The sequence below is a fragment of the Leptodactylus fuscus genome, chromosome 7, assembly GCF_031893055.1.
Source record: "Leptodactylus fuscus isolate aLepFus1 chromosome 7, aLepFus1.hap2, whole genome shotgun sequence".
Classification (NCBI taxonomy): domain Eukaryota; kingdom Metazoa; phylum Chordata; class Amphibia; order Anura; family Leptodactylidae; genus Leptodactylus; species Leptodactylus fuscus.
In genome coordinates, this window is record NC_134271.1 from 118,277,243 (window position 1) to 118,291,531 (window position 14,289).

The window sequence follows — 14,289 nt, forward strand, 5'->3', positions numbered from 1 at the left end:
GGAGGAACGCCCCCTCCCTCTGCTCACAGTGCTCATCCATAGACGAGTATTATCAGGAGGTAGCGTTCCTCCCCGCTCACACAGTACAGCGCGATAGGCGCTGCTGTGGAGAAGGACGTTCCTGACAGAGTATCAGAAAGGCCCTCCTGACTGTGAAGAGCTATGGTACCGGGACTGCTCTTCACTCGGAGCACAGATTGGGAAAGCCGACAGTGTGTTGAATTCAGCGCTCTGTTGGCTCTCCAGCAGTATATAGAACTGCCTGTGCCCCAAACCATGAAAGGTCCTCTTTAAAATCTCATTCCCCTCATCTGAATGGAGCGGCAGGTTGAGCACACACTGCTGATCCTCCAGTAATTTTCTATGGGACTGATTGAATTAGCCGAATACAACTATGTCCTCTTGTATCATTTTCAATGATTTTAGGGTACAAAGATCGGTGATTGTGGAGATCCAAACAAGATATCCTCTATTTTCTGGGTAGAGATTAGCTTGAACTGACATATCCAGTTAAACATATATAATGCTAGTATTTTGAGAGAGATTGTGTCCAAAAAGTTAATTTTTTTTTAATATAATGTTGGGTTGCTTAAAATAACTCCAAAATCAATGTCCTATTTGTTCAGATGTTTCAGACTCCATCTTGTACCTATCCATGGTATATCTAAAAATTAGCCCCCAAAATACATGGGACGCTCTTGGGGTTTCCACTAGTCTGGGATTTTTTCATGGATATCTTGGCCTGCAAGCTACACTTATTAAATATCTACAAGGTATTTGGTTAATGTGTGATCTGTAGGGGTTCTGATCTTTGGACCCACATTGATCAAGAAAATCTGGGTTGCACTTGAATGGAGCATTGGTTGCACATGTGCAATATCTAGCATTCACTGTTGTATGGGACTGACTGAGTGCAGTACAGCACATGGACAATAAATGGAGTGGTACGGCACATGGGAGACCAGTACTCCTTTCAAACTCCGCACCTATTCTTACAAACATCGGGGCGCCCTGCAATTGCACCCACAATAATCATACATTTATCCTACGGAGAGATATGTGTTTGTGCGCCAACTCCTTAAACACTTCATTTCCATTCCCAGTACATAGTGGGAAGTTGTTACCCAATACTGTTACCTTCCCCCACAAGGATCCATACTGTCCTTTATCAAGTAGAAATGGTTTTCACGTAAAAAGAACGGAGTTTTAGAAATATAGTGGTTGATTTCTCTTTGACATTTTTTTTTTGCAGCCACAAAGCCTGTCTTGAACACTATGCTTCGTGACTCGTCTCAGATCCCTGACCCAATTCTTGCCAACCAGGTTAACCAGGTAACAAAAAAAATGTCAAATATATATATATATATTCATGTATACTGTATACATCACAACTAAGTGACATAGGTTTAATTAGAACACTAGGAGTAAATGACCGGTGACATCACTTTGCATGGCAAATACTTTGCTGGGAGTCTCTTTTTGATATTGTAGAAATGAGTTGTGTTTTTTTAAATTCTTTCTTTAGCATAAATGTAACACTTGTGTTGTTTACTCAACTTTACAAGTTTCCCAAAACCCTTACTTTGTATCTTTTACTTATTTCTCTTACAGTGTGTTGTCAATGACTGCTGCAATGGACCCTTGGTGGATTGCATCAAACAGTATCCTTGAAAACTTTTGCATCTTCCTCAAAAAGCAACTCTAGACTAATAGAAATCTTCTCCTACTTGTTCATGTTTGGTATTTTGTTGGTTTGTAGCCCAGCAACTCAATAGGCTTGAAACACGACAACCAGTTATTTAAAGGGGTATTCCCATAACTCTTGTTCTGCAGCCTGCAGGGCTCTGTGCTCTCTTCACTTCCTGGATTTCTCGGCACATTGATGGGTGGGGTTTCACTTGCTCTGCTATCTGATATGTTTGCAGTTAGTAATGAGGGATTGGTTGTAAATGCATTACCACAGTATGAAGCTGATGTGGAAACTGATGTAGCAGAGCTGGATTTGAGTCAGCTTGCATTACATACAGAGGTAACAGACTCCTTATCTCAGCCCTTATCAGCCAAATTCAATTAAATCGGCTGATAAGTGGAAAAGCTGAAGATAGACAGCTCAGTAATCCCGGAGCTCTCACCTCCCCCCTCCCCTACCTGAGGAGCTCCATTGCTTGTCAGGCCTCCCCCCCCCCCCCCAGTTTTGCCCGCTACACACAAAACAGCACTGTCTGCTTCCTGCTCTTTTCTTTGTAGATTAACTGCTGAGAGCACTACCAATCTAACAGTGATAACCTATCCTTAGGAAAGTTTATCAAGAATGTTAGCCTGGAAAACTTCTGTAATACTCATTGCAACTTTACAACTTATGCTGTGTACACTAGGGGCAGTATCAGCAGTCATCTCAACATCATGAGAGGGCAAAATTACAATCAAAGCTAACGCTTCTGTTATCTGAGAGCAGTTGATTGGTAAGACTCTGATGTGTCCTACTCCCCTGGTCTGATACTGATCAGCTATCCCTAGGATAGGTCATCATTATTTTTAGCCTAGAAAATCCCTTTAACCTATAGTGTAGACTTATATTAGAGGTCACAATAAAAGCTACAAGGTTTCTAAAAAGTTTAAAACAAATCATCTGTATTCATTAAAGGGGTTGTTCTGGTTGAAGATATTGATGACCAATCCTAAAGATTGCAGCTGGGGAAGTGGGGGGTCTAACACCTGATGCCCCCATTGAATAGTTGTTCTCACCAGCTGATACAGACAATGGAACAAGAAGCAGACAGGGCTGTTTTGTGTAGTAGTGGAACAGCGTAACTGCATCTTATCTCCCATTCAAATGAATTGGAGCTGATCTGCAGTGCCTCACTTGACCACTACACCGAGAAGAGCGCTGTCTGCTTCCTGCTCCATTCTCTGTTTATCAGATGCTGAGAACGGGTGATTGTTGCGGGTGCCAGCTGTCGGACCCCCACTAATCTGATATTGATGACTTATCAATCATCAGTATTCTTAGCCTGGAAAACCCCAGCCATAGGGCATAAGGGCAGGAGTCAACCTGATGAGACAACCCCTTGGAATAAAATAAAAAAAATTGTGAACTAAATAGATAATTTTCTAACCATACATCTCCTTTACTAAGATTTTCCCAGGCGCCTGTGAGAGTTCCTCACTATACTTATGTCCTATGGACACATCCTATATAACATATGTCTGTGGGGTAATAGCAGTTTACTGGCATCTGATATTGGTCTCTCGTACTTTAAGGCTGTTGAATCCCAGGGATTTCCGCCACTCCAATGAAGAGACCAGTGTTTAGTGTATTAGATTGAAGTATTAATGCACTTCTCTTATGCCAAATATAGTCCTCCTATTGTGACCCTGCCTGCGCCCGTACACAGCCAACAAACTGCCTGCATTATATCTGCAGCTATTGGCAGCAAGGAATGAGTTATAATGGCTCGTAATGGCTTTGTGGTTGAAGAAACTCCTGGCTGGTGAGGAAATAATTGATTAGCATTTGATAGAAACTATCAGGGAAATGCTTGATTGGCCTGTGGAGATATTGAGAAATATCATCCTTGTGATATGAAGTGGCATTACCTTGCTAGCTTTGACTTTGTGCATACTCAAGAGATTTAGCTAAAGAAACTGCATGTGACAGGCCATTAATAAACGTGTGTATTTGTACTCTCCGTAGCGTTAGTTGTACAAGATAACAAGTAAGACATGCGCTTTACATGACGGACACGACTGAAGAAGAATTATCGCCGTTCGGCCGAGAATGAGGTGCGATTCTGGGATACCTGTCTATCGAAGATTGCTAGCAACTGTAAATGATGGGGATTGCAGGCTCTCTGAGAGATGAGCCTATTTTGCAGTTCTTGTACACAGCAGACGTGTTTGCGTGGATCCTGTGCGGTGGCAAGCAGTGCTAGTGTGTCATTTTTATGTATCTATGAATGTGGCGCTATATGGTGTACCGTATTCTGTATTTATCCTCTGTAGCATGTACAATATTCCTTCTCAGTTTGTGAAAATACCCTCTTTGTGTGGCAGCCATTGCCTATGGGTTTTTAATGAGATTGCAGGCCCCCACAGCGGAATTTTCGCCCCCAAATCCAGGGCAGATTCCACCCGGAATCCACCCCAAGACTCCCTGCTGATTTATGCCCATTTATCTAGGCCTAATCAGCAGTGGGAAGCCACAACGAAATGTTAATGCACTGCATTAGCATCCCATCACAGCTAGACTGCAGCGAAAATACTGGAGGCGGAAAATGAAGAGGAATTCTTCTTCATTTTCTGCCATGTGAACATACCCTAAAGCCTCTAAAAATATCTGCTGCTTGCTGCATAGATACAGTACAAGAACCAAGCTTCCTTCCTACATACAGTACAAAAACAAGTTTAGGGCTCATTCACATGTGAACAAAGGGGCGGATTTTGACAGCAGATTTCGCTTCATAATCCGCCCCTTTACAATGGTGGTCTATGCAGACCGCCGGGCTTCTTTTTTCCACTAGCGGCGGGCTGCTAAAAAGAAGCGACATATCCTTTCTTCAGGCTGAAGCCGCGGCGCGCTGGACCGCGGCTTCCGCCTAGCGGTAGCACCCTCCTATGTCGGCTCATTCATTTGAGCCGACATAGGAGGGGAAAGACCAGAGAGAGTCGCGGCTCGCCGCGGCTCTCTCTATGTCAAAACCCGCGCGGGCGCCCCACATCCGAACTAGCCCTTACTGTATGGTTACGGCACTTGCACCAAACCTACTATATAGTTACTGTGCTAAAAAGGCTTACTGTATAGCTGCGGTACAACAGTCAAGCTTGCTGCAAAGATACCGTGTTAGAGCCGAGATTATTGCATAGATATGATACCAGAGTAAAGCCAAACACATTTTAAACCCCACCACCGTTTTAAAATAAAACTATAAAAACATAGATGTAACTCATACCTTAGTGTGCACGCTGGCAGTGATTCACAATCCGATGTCATCTTCTGGCACGCCTTCCTCTTCTTTCTTTCTTCTTTCAGTGACGCCCTCCGGTTCTGGCCCTTCCCTGGTTTCATCGTCGTCTTCTTCCAGCGGTTCAAATCTAATTGGTTGAAATCCAGCACGTACGCAGTAGCGCTCCCTCTGGAGATACTGCGCACTCTCCGGCGCCATTTTTCTCAATGGCAGTGCGCACGCGCCAGATTTGATTCAATCAGATTTGAACCGCTGGAGGAAGAGGACGATGAAGCCGGGACCGGAGGGCGTCGCCGAAAGAAGAGGAAGGTGTGCCAGAAGATGACGTCGGATCGTGCATCACCGCCCAGGGTGCACGATAGGTATGATTTACATATATGTTTTTAAAGTTTTAATTTAAAACGGGGGGAGGTTTAAAATAAGATTAGCAGTGCCTGAATGGCCTTTTTAAAGGCTATTCATGCATATGTGGGGCTCATACAGCATAATTTTGCTGATAGAGCGCCTTTAAGCACCTTAGTTTTGGTGCCAGAGCCAGACTCTCTAAATAGTGTGGTACAAGAACAAAGCACAAATTAGAATCAAGATTTTTAGATACAAGAAACCGATATTATGCATTGCCAATATACAGAATTAGAGAAGAGGTACTCTGAAGTACCCATATATAGAGGATAAGAGAAGTGGTACTGTGCAGTGCCCATATATACAGAACAAGGAAAGTGGTACTGTCCATTGCCCACATGTACAGGAGTAGAGCAGGTGTACCCATACAAATGCCTACTCTTCACAATTTGTCCAGTAGTCTTATTCATAAAGTCTTAAAAAGACTTGAGAACCTTATCAGAGGTCTTGTGACATTACTCTGAATGCCTCCTGTATACAGCTATGCCAGTTTCTAGCACAGATATATAGAGATTTGGATGGGCTCAGTGGTTACACCCCTCACAATCAGACTTTATCACAGATCTACAGGATAGGTGACAACATTGTTATTCTGGAACAAAAGTCTGTGAGGTCCAAAAAAAAGCCTCAGTCCAGTAATATTAATCTGTAGGTTATTTAATAGTGGCAGAAACATACATTTCTGGCTATGAAGAAGTAATGCAGAAATATTTTTTTATGGATCTGCAAATCAGCCCGCAAGTGCACTGGAGGCAGGGCCTGACTTGTCTACAGACTGCCACAAGTGCTCTTACTTTTGGAACGTCACCTCTCTTACCATGTTTGATATTGTTAGTCTGTCTGCTTTACAGCTGCCACCTAATCTGGCAAACCAGACCCCGCCCCCAGTGCACTTGCAGGCTATTTGCATATCTATAAAAAGATGATTATCTCTGCACTAGTTTATAGCCAGAAGGGTATTTTTTTCCCATCCTATTAACCCTGCTGTTCTGTTCGGGTCAATATGACCCGAAATGATTTTTGAGACCCTGCAGATTTTTTTTAATGAGGATTTGAAACTAGTGGTTCCTTGACTTTTCCTCATTTGTGGAGCTCTACGTATTTTTTGTTTTTTTTTGTCTTTTTTTTTTGTTTACTTTTTGCTACACGCTGATTGTTACACGTCTACTGTTCGGGTCAATGTGACCCGATAGCATTTTATACTGTTCTACAGGTCTCTGATTATTTCTGACTGCAAAAGTTATGTTTTTTTTTATGTGTACTTCATCCCCAAATGGTGGTGGTTTCACTGTTCAAGTAATTATCTAGTCTGCTTGTGAGAAAGGAGACTGGTTGTCTATCATTCAAAGGGTAAAAGTTTGTGGAATTGCGAAACCGGTCGCCACATATTTAGAGCTACAATGTGTCTTGAAAGGTTTCATGACATTTCGAGAGTACTGCGGTTTGATTCTAAAACAGATAGAATGGAAAGAAGAGCTAAAGATAAACTAGCCCCTATTAGAAATGTTTGGAATCAATGGGTAGAGATTCTACCAAAATTGTATAACAATGGTGAAAATGTAACTGTTGATGAGCAACTGGTGGCATTCTGAGGTAGGTGCCCATTCAGACAATATATACCAAGTAAGCCAGCAAAATATGGCATCAAGATCTGGACACTTTGCGACAGAAAAAGTTCATATGTTCTAAATGTTCAAGTGTATACAGGAAAAGCCCCTGATGAAAGACCTGAAAAAAATCAGGGTATGCGTGTTGTTCTAGATTTGACTCATGGACTAAAAGGACAAAATGTGACATGTGACAACTTTTTTACATCCTATCAACTAGGCCAGATGTTGAAGAAAAAACAACTTACCATGCTGGGTACTATGAGCAAAAACAAACCTGAACTACCGCAAGGTATCCTTAGCAAGAGAGAGGTGTACAGTAGAGATGAGCGAACAGTGTTCTATCGAACACATGTTCGATCGGATATCAGGGTGTTCGCCATGTTCGAATCGAATCGAACACCGCGTGGTAAAGTGCGCCAAAATTCGATTCCCCTCCCACCTTCCCTGGCGCCTTTTTTGCACCAATAACAGCGCAGGGGAGGTGGGACAGGAACTACGACACCGGGGGCATTGAAAAAAATTGGAAAAAGTCATTGGCTGCCGAAAACATGTGACCTCCATTTTAGACGAATAGTGGATTTCAAATCCGGGTCATATGAGAATGTGAACTTTGTGACTATGAGACAGGGATAGCTGTACAGGCAGGGATAGCTAGGGATAACCTTTATTTAGGGGGGAATGTTATTAAAAATAACTTTTTGGGGCTCTATCGGGTGTGTAATTGTGATTTTTGTGAGATAAACTTTTTCCCATAGGGATGCATTGGCCAGCGCTGATTGGCCGAATTCAGTACTCTGGCCAATCAGTGCTGGCCAATGCATTCTGTTGGCGTGATGAAGCAGTGCTGAATGTGTGTGTTTAGCTCAACTACACCTTGTGCACCCTCGGCTCTGCTACATCAGAGCCGAGGGTCCGCTTGAACCCTTGTGCACACTCTGCTTCATCAAGCTAATAGAATGCATTGGCCAGCGCTGATTGGCCAATGCATTCTATTAGCCCGATGAAGTAGAGCTGAATGTGTGTGCTAAGCACACACATTCAGCACTGCTTCATCACGCCAATACAATGCATTAGCCAGTGCTGATTGGCCAGAGTACGGAATTCGGCCAATCAGCGCTGGCTCTGCCGGAGGAGGCGGAGTCTAAGGTCAGACCTGAATGGAGACTGGTGTGGAGCGATCTTAGACTCCGCCTCCTCCAGCAGAGCCAGCGCTGATTGGTCGAGTTCCGTACTCTGGCCAATCAGCGCTGGCCAATGCATTCTATTAGCGTGAACTGAGTTTGCACAGGGGTTCTAGTGCACCCTCGGCTCTGCTACATCAGATTGCTACATCTGATGTAGCAGTGCCGAGTGTGCATCAGATGTGTAGTTGAGCAGAACTGGCTCAGCACTGCTAAGTCTCTGCATTCGCATAGGACTGCATTGGCCAGCCTTCGGCCAATCAGCGCTGGCTCTGCCGGAGGAGGCGGAGTCTAAGGTCGGACCTGAATGGAGACTGGTGTGGAGCGATCTTAGACTCCGCTTCCTCCAGCAGAGCCAGCGCTGATTGGTCGAGTTCCGTACTCTGGCCAATCAGCACTGGCTAATGCATTGTATTGGCGTGATGAAGCAGTGCTGAATGTGTGTGCTAAGCACACACATTCAGCTCTACTTCATCGGGCTAATAGAATGCATTGGCCAGCGCTGATTGGCCAGAGTACGGAATTCGGCCAATCAGCGCTGGCTCTGCTGGAGGAGGCGGAGTCTAAGATCGCTCCACACCAGTCTCCATTCAGGTCCGACCTTAGACTCCGCCTCCTCCAGCAGAGCCAGCGCTGATTGGCCGAATTCCGTACTCTGGCCAATCAGCACTGGCTAATGCATTGTATTGGCGTGATGAAGCAGTGCTGAATGTGTGTGCTTAGCACACACATTCAGCTCTACTTCATCGGGCTAATAGAATGCATTGGCCAATCAGCGCTGGCCAATGCATTCTATTAGCGTGAACTGAGTTTGCACAGGGGTTCTAGTGCACCCTCGGCTCTGCTACATCAGATTGCTACATCTGATGTAGCAGTGCCGAGTGTGCATCAGATGTGTAGTTGAGCAAAACTGACTCAGCACTGCTAAGTCTCTGCATTCGCATAGGAATGCATTGGCCAGCCTTCGGCCAATCAGCGCTGGCTCTGCCGGAGGAGGCGGAGTCTAAGGTCGGACCTGAATAGAGACTGGTGTGGAGCGATCTTAGACTCCGCCTCCTCCAGCAGAGCCAGCGCTGATTGGTCGAGTTCCGTACTCTGGCCAATCAGCACTGGCCAATGCATTTCTATGGGGAAAAGTTAGCTTGCGAAAATCGCAAACTGACAGGGATTTCCATGAAATAAAGTGACTTTTATGCCCCCAGACATGCTTCCCCTGCTGTCCCAGTATCATTCCAGAGGTGCTGGCATCATTTCCTGGGTTGTCTTAGTGGACTTGGTGACCCTCCAGACACGGATTTGGGTTTCCCCCTTAACGAGTTTATGTTCCCCATAGACTATAATGGGGTTCGAAACCCATTCGAACACTCGAACAGTGAGCGGCTGTTCGAATCGAATTTCGAACCTCGAACATTTTAGTGTTCGCTCATCTCTAGTGTACAGTTTAACTTTTTATTTTTCTGGAAATACAACTGTTGTTTCTTATGTTCCGAAAAAAACCAAACAGGTAATTCTCATGAGCACAATGCACCATGACAATGCCGTAAGTGATAGAGAAGACAGAAAGCCTGACATTATTTTGGATTATAATGCCACAAATGGAGCAGTTGATACTTTAGACCAAGTAATATCAACATATACATGCAAACGCAAGTGTGTACATCAAAAAAAGGGTTGCTAACTCGAAATGTGTTTTATGTTAAAAGATTTGACTTGGACCAGTGCACTCCCTTGTCCTCTTCTTTGTTCACCCTTGGATGTTCTAGACCAGTGATTAGCAAGCCTTTTAGAGACCGAGTGCCCTAACTGCAATGTGCCAACAAGGCAATTTAACCTTAATAATGTGCGGATCCACAATTGCACACACTTATAGACCTGCAAAATATGGTCACACGAATGGGGCTTTATAGAGCTTTCGGCTCCACTGTCACCCCCACACAGTACAATCTGCTCCACTGTGACCCCCACACGGTATAATCTGCTCCACAGTGGCCCCCACACAGTACAATTTGCTCCACTGTGGCTCCCACATAGTATAATCTTTTCCACAGATATGTGCCTAAAGAGAGGGCTCTGTGTACCACCTCTGGCACCCGTGCTATAGGTTCGCCATCACGGTTCTAGATGCTCACACCAGCGGTTGGTGTTACAGAGGTTTGACTGCTGCAGGAGTCCATACAATCAGAGGGGTTCCTCCTACAGGTTGGAGGTCCCCAGCTACATGTCTGTATAGTGGTTGTGAGCTATTATCACAACCACACAAGGTGAGCCTCCATTCATGTTATTTTCATGTGTCCTTCTCCATCACAGCATCACACTATTAGCGCTTGGCGCTGTGCATTTTTTTCTCTTCTCGGTACCATGCCCAATGTCACAGTTTCCTTAGGGCTTATTTCCACGACCTTGAAAAATGGCTGTGACTTTGACGACTGTCACGTGGACTCTTTTTACAACAAACGTCCGTGTAAGTGCCATTTTTCACTGACGTGATCATTCAAAAGCCAAATTTATTTTTGATCAGGGTAATTTTTGGAATATCAGACGCGATACACATTTTCTGAAAGTATGGAATTGATTGCAAACATGAAAGCATAAGGTAGCTTTGCCCGGTGCAACTGTTACAAGTGTAGCCAAGTCATCCATGTGAAAGCTACAGCTTGTAAGAAATTTTATGGGCCCCACAGAGCCTTTGTTGGCCAGGGCTGCATAAGCCCTATGACTTATGGCCATCTGAAAGTGTTACATCAGGGCGAAAGTTTTCAGAAATTACATGTTAATTTCAGGGCACATAAAATAGTTAAAAATCAATGGAAAGTTTAAGGTTTTAAAAGCATAATGTCTTCTGAAGGATTGTGTATTGATTTTATATATAACTCTCTAATTATATATGCACAGAGTAAGGCTCGGAGACAGGCTCTTTGCAAATGGCAGGGGGCTATTTCACAGGAAGGGTTCTGAGGATTACGGGAAGCTGGGCCTCAGATTTTCGCTAGGCGGAAAATGGCCTGTGAGATTATTTACAAGTTTTGCCTTTTGGTCAGCGGGATACATCAATAACAGGTAGTAACATTATAGACCATCTCTAAGTGTTTCGGCCACTATTACATTAGGAAATCGCTCTGAAGCTCCTGTATTAATCCCTGTTTGTCCTCACCCTCCATCCACTTATCTTCTTCCTCTCGCTCCTCCACTCCCCACGGATCCATTTATCTATTTTTATTTTTCTGCTCTTCGGCCCGGTCAGGGCTATGAGTTTCATTGGCCAGTGCGCGGACTATTTGTGGAATAATTTACTGTTACACGAGGAATTCATCACGTCGTGTAATAGTTGTAATAAAAGTCTTTACCTGAACATTTGTCAGCAACACATTAGTGCTGGCAAGATTATCTGTATGTACTAGACAAGGAATGAGATGGCAGCATTATTTTTAGCGTTGTATGTGTATTCACCTTGTTCAATGGATGTGTAAGCATCAGTGCTCGGGGGTTAAATTGGGATACAGGTTACAAAGAAGTGTATCTCAAGTGTCCTTTAGAATAAGAATTGTTTTATGGGATGATCTTAACCATAGTAAACACATCATGCATTTTTTTTGTTATTGCACCATTTATGGAGGACAACCACTGTCCGTATGACCTATTAGGGCATACCAATGTCATAGAAGGGAGTTAAAGGGGTTGTCCAGTTTCAGACCAGTATTGAGACAAATGTTATTGTTTGTATAATGAATAAACAATTTTGCAATATACTTTCTAGCCCTTGGAAGTAGCCCATTCTTTGGGCTAAAAGCACGTTGGGTGCTTCCTTGTGGAGGTGTGGGTAGGTCCTGGCTATGTGTATGCATCCTATATGACCTGTCTGGCTCTCCATGTATATCTTCGAGGGGTCTATATTCATGTACTTGACACCTTTTCACTGAGCGGTTGTATTTGCTTTTTGCATATCATTATTATTGGTGTTTCTTTGTTTTATAGGATATACATATTTCCAATTATGTATTTTAATGTTGGTTATGGTGGGGTCATTTTCTTAATAGCCACCCTTCCCCCATTGCTGCCTTGGTGTTACTGGTATGCAGACTTTTTTCCTGTCTCTCCCTGTATTTGTTATTCATAGTTTGTTTATATATCCTTACATGTTTTTATTGGATATTAATGAAATTGTATATTTTTATACTTTGTGTGGTTTTTCTATTTCTGATGTTGTGTTCTCTCCCACACAAGGGTTTTGTTATTGGCCTCTTTATACTTTAATATACTTTCTGTATCAAATCCTCAGGGTTTTCTAGCTTTCTGCTTGCTTTAATTCATTCACTTTACTTCCAGTGGATAAAAAATCAGTCCATTGTCATGTGATATATAGTCCATGGTCATGCGATATACAGTCCATGGTCATGTGATATATAGTCTATGGTCATGTGATATATAGTCTATGGTCATGTGATATATAGTCTGTGGTCATGTGATATATAGTCCATGGTCATGTGATATATAGTCTATGGTCATGCGATATACAGTCCATGGTCATGTGATATATAGTCCATGGTCATGCGATATACAGTCCATGGTCATGCGATATACAGTCCATGATCATGTGATATACAGTCCATGGTCATGCGATATACAGTCCATGATCATGTGATATATAGTCTATGGTCATGTGATATATAGTCCATGGTCATGTGATATATAGTCTATGGTCATCTGATATATAGCCCATGGTCATCTGATATATAGTCCATGGTCATGTGATATATAGTCCATGGTCATGTGATATATAGTCCATGGTCATGCGATATACAGTCCATGGTCATGTGATATATAGTCCATGGTCATGCGATATACAGTCCATGGTCATGTGATATATAGTCCATGGTCATGCGATATACAGTCCATGGTCATGTGATATATAGTCCATGGTCATGCGATATACAGTCCATGGTCATGCGATATACAGTCCATGGTCATGCGATATACAGTCCATGATCATGTGTTATATAGTCCATGATCATGTGATATACAGTCCATGATCATGTGATATACAGTCCATGGTCATGCAATATACAGTCCATGGTCATGTGATATATATAGTCCATGATCATGCGATGTACAGTCATGTGATGAACACAGAGGTGCACAGCTTGTTACAGTCACAGGACAGTAATCAGACATCTGCTTAGTAATGAGCTGTGTACCTGTGTGTCCATCACATGACCATGGACTGTAAATCACATGACCATGGACTGATTTTTATCCACTAGAAGTAACAGAATGAATGACATCAAGCTGAGATCTAGACAACCATGAGGAATTGATACAGAAAATATATCAGAAAATTGTAGAATGTTTCATTGTACATATAATAACATTTGTCTCTCAATATTGGTCTATAACTGGACATCCCCTTTAAAAGTTGAGAACCTGGCACCAGAGTTTTAGAGCTGCTGAGTACAAGAGCCTGACCCATATTAATATCATAGAGGGGGGTCCATGAGTGTTAAGGTTCTAAGTACTAAAACCATAGCCCTGGAGTGGAGAGCTGCTGAGCATGACAGACTAGCCTAAAAAAAAAATGGAGCTGCTGAGTAAGAAAGTCTATCTGCATGTTAGAGGTGCTGAGTACAAGAACCTGGCCTGGAATTAGAGCGCCAATAAATACAGTAAGAGAACCTGTCTTGAGAGTGGAAAGCTACCAAGTATGAGAGCATGAATAGAGAGCTGCTGAGTATGAGAGACTTATTCCCATAGTAAAGTGTTGCTCAGTACAAGAAAACTAGCGTAAAAATGTAGACCCATTGAGTAGGAGGCTGTTCTTTTTATAAAATAGTGAGTTAAAGCCTTTATAATGTGTTTTGTTGTATTTATAAACACAACAGAATTGGAAATAAATAAAATTCATTGAACCTTGACCTTATGATTGTGCAGCTCTATTGGCTATGAGCATGAAGTACTTTTAAGAGAAAAACTATTGGAGAAAAACATGGCCTTTTTAGGTAAGATACACTTTTATTTGTTTGGTGACTTTTATATATTATGCTTCTAAAATGAACCTCCCCACATCAATGTATATACTTAAGTATCCCCCTCCCATTTACACTCTAGCCCCTGGCATTGACTTTCATTGACTATTTTCTA

At 42.9% G+C, this 14,289-nt stretch overlaps 1 protein-coding gene across 1 annotated transcript in view; it reads left to right on the forward strand.

Annotated features, from left to right (window-relative positions):
• Positions 1-14,289, forward strand: part of CDIN1 (CDAN1 interacting nuclease 1) — a 264,885-nt gene that overhangs the window by 128,279 nt on the left and 122,317 nt on the right. The window contains exons 7-9 of the mRNA XM_075282935.1: positions 1,253-1,332; positions 1,612-1,661; positions 14,080-14,147. Of these exons, the coding sequence (XP_075139036.1) occupies positions 1,253-1,332; positions 1,612-1,661; positions 14,080-14,147 (198 nt within the window). The remainder of the gene's footprint in view (positions 1-1,252; positions 1,333-1,611; positions 1,662-14,079; positions 14,148-14,289) is intronic.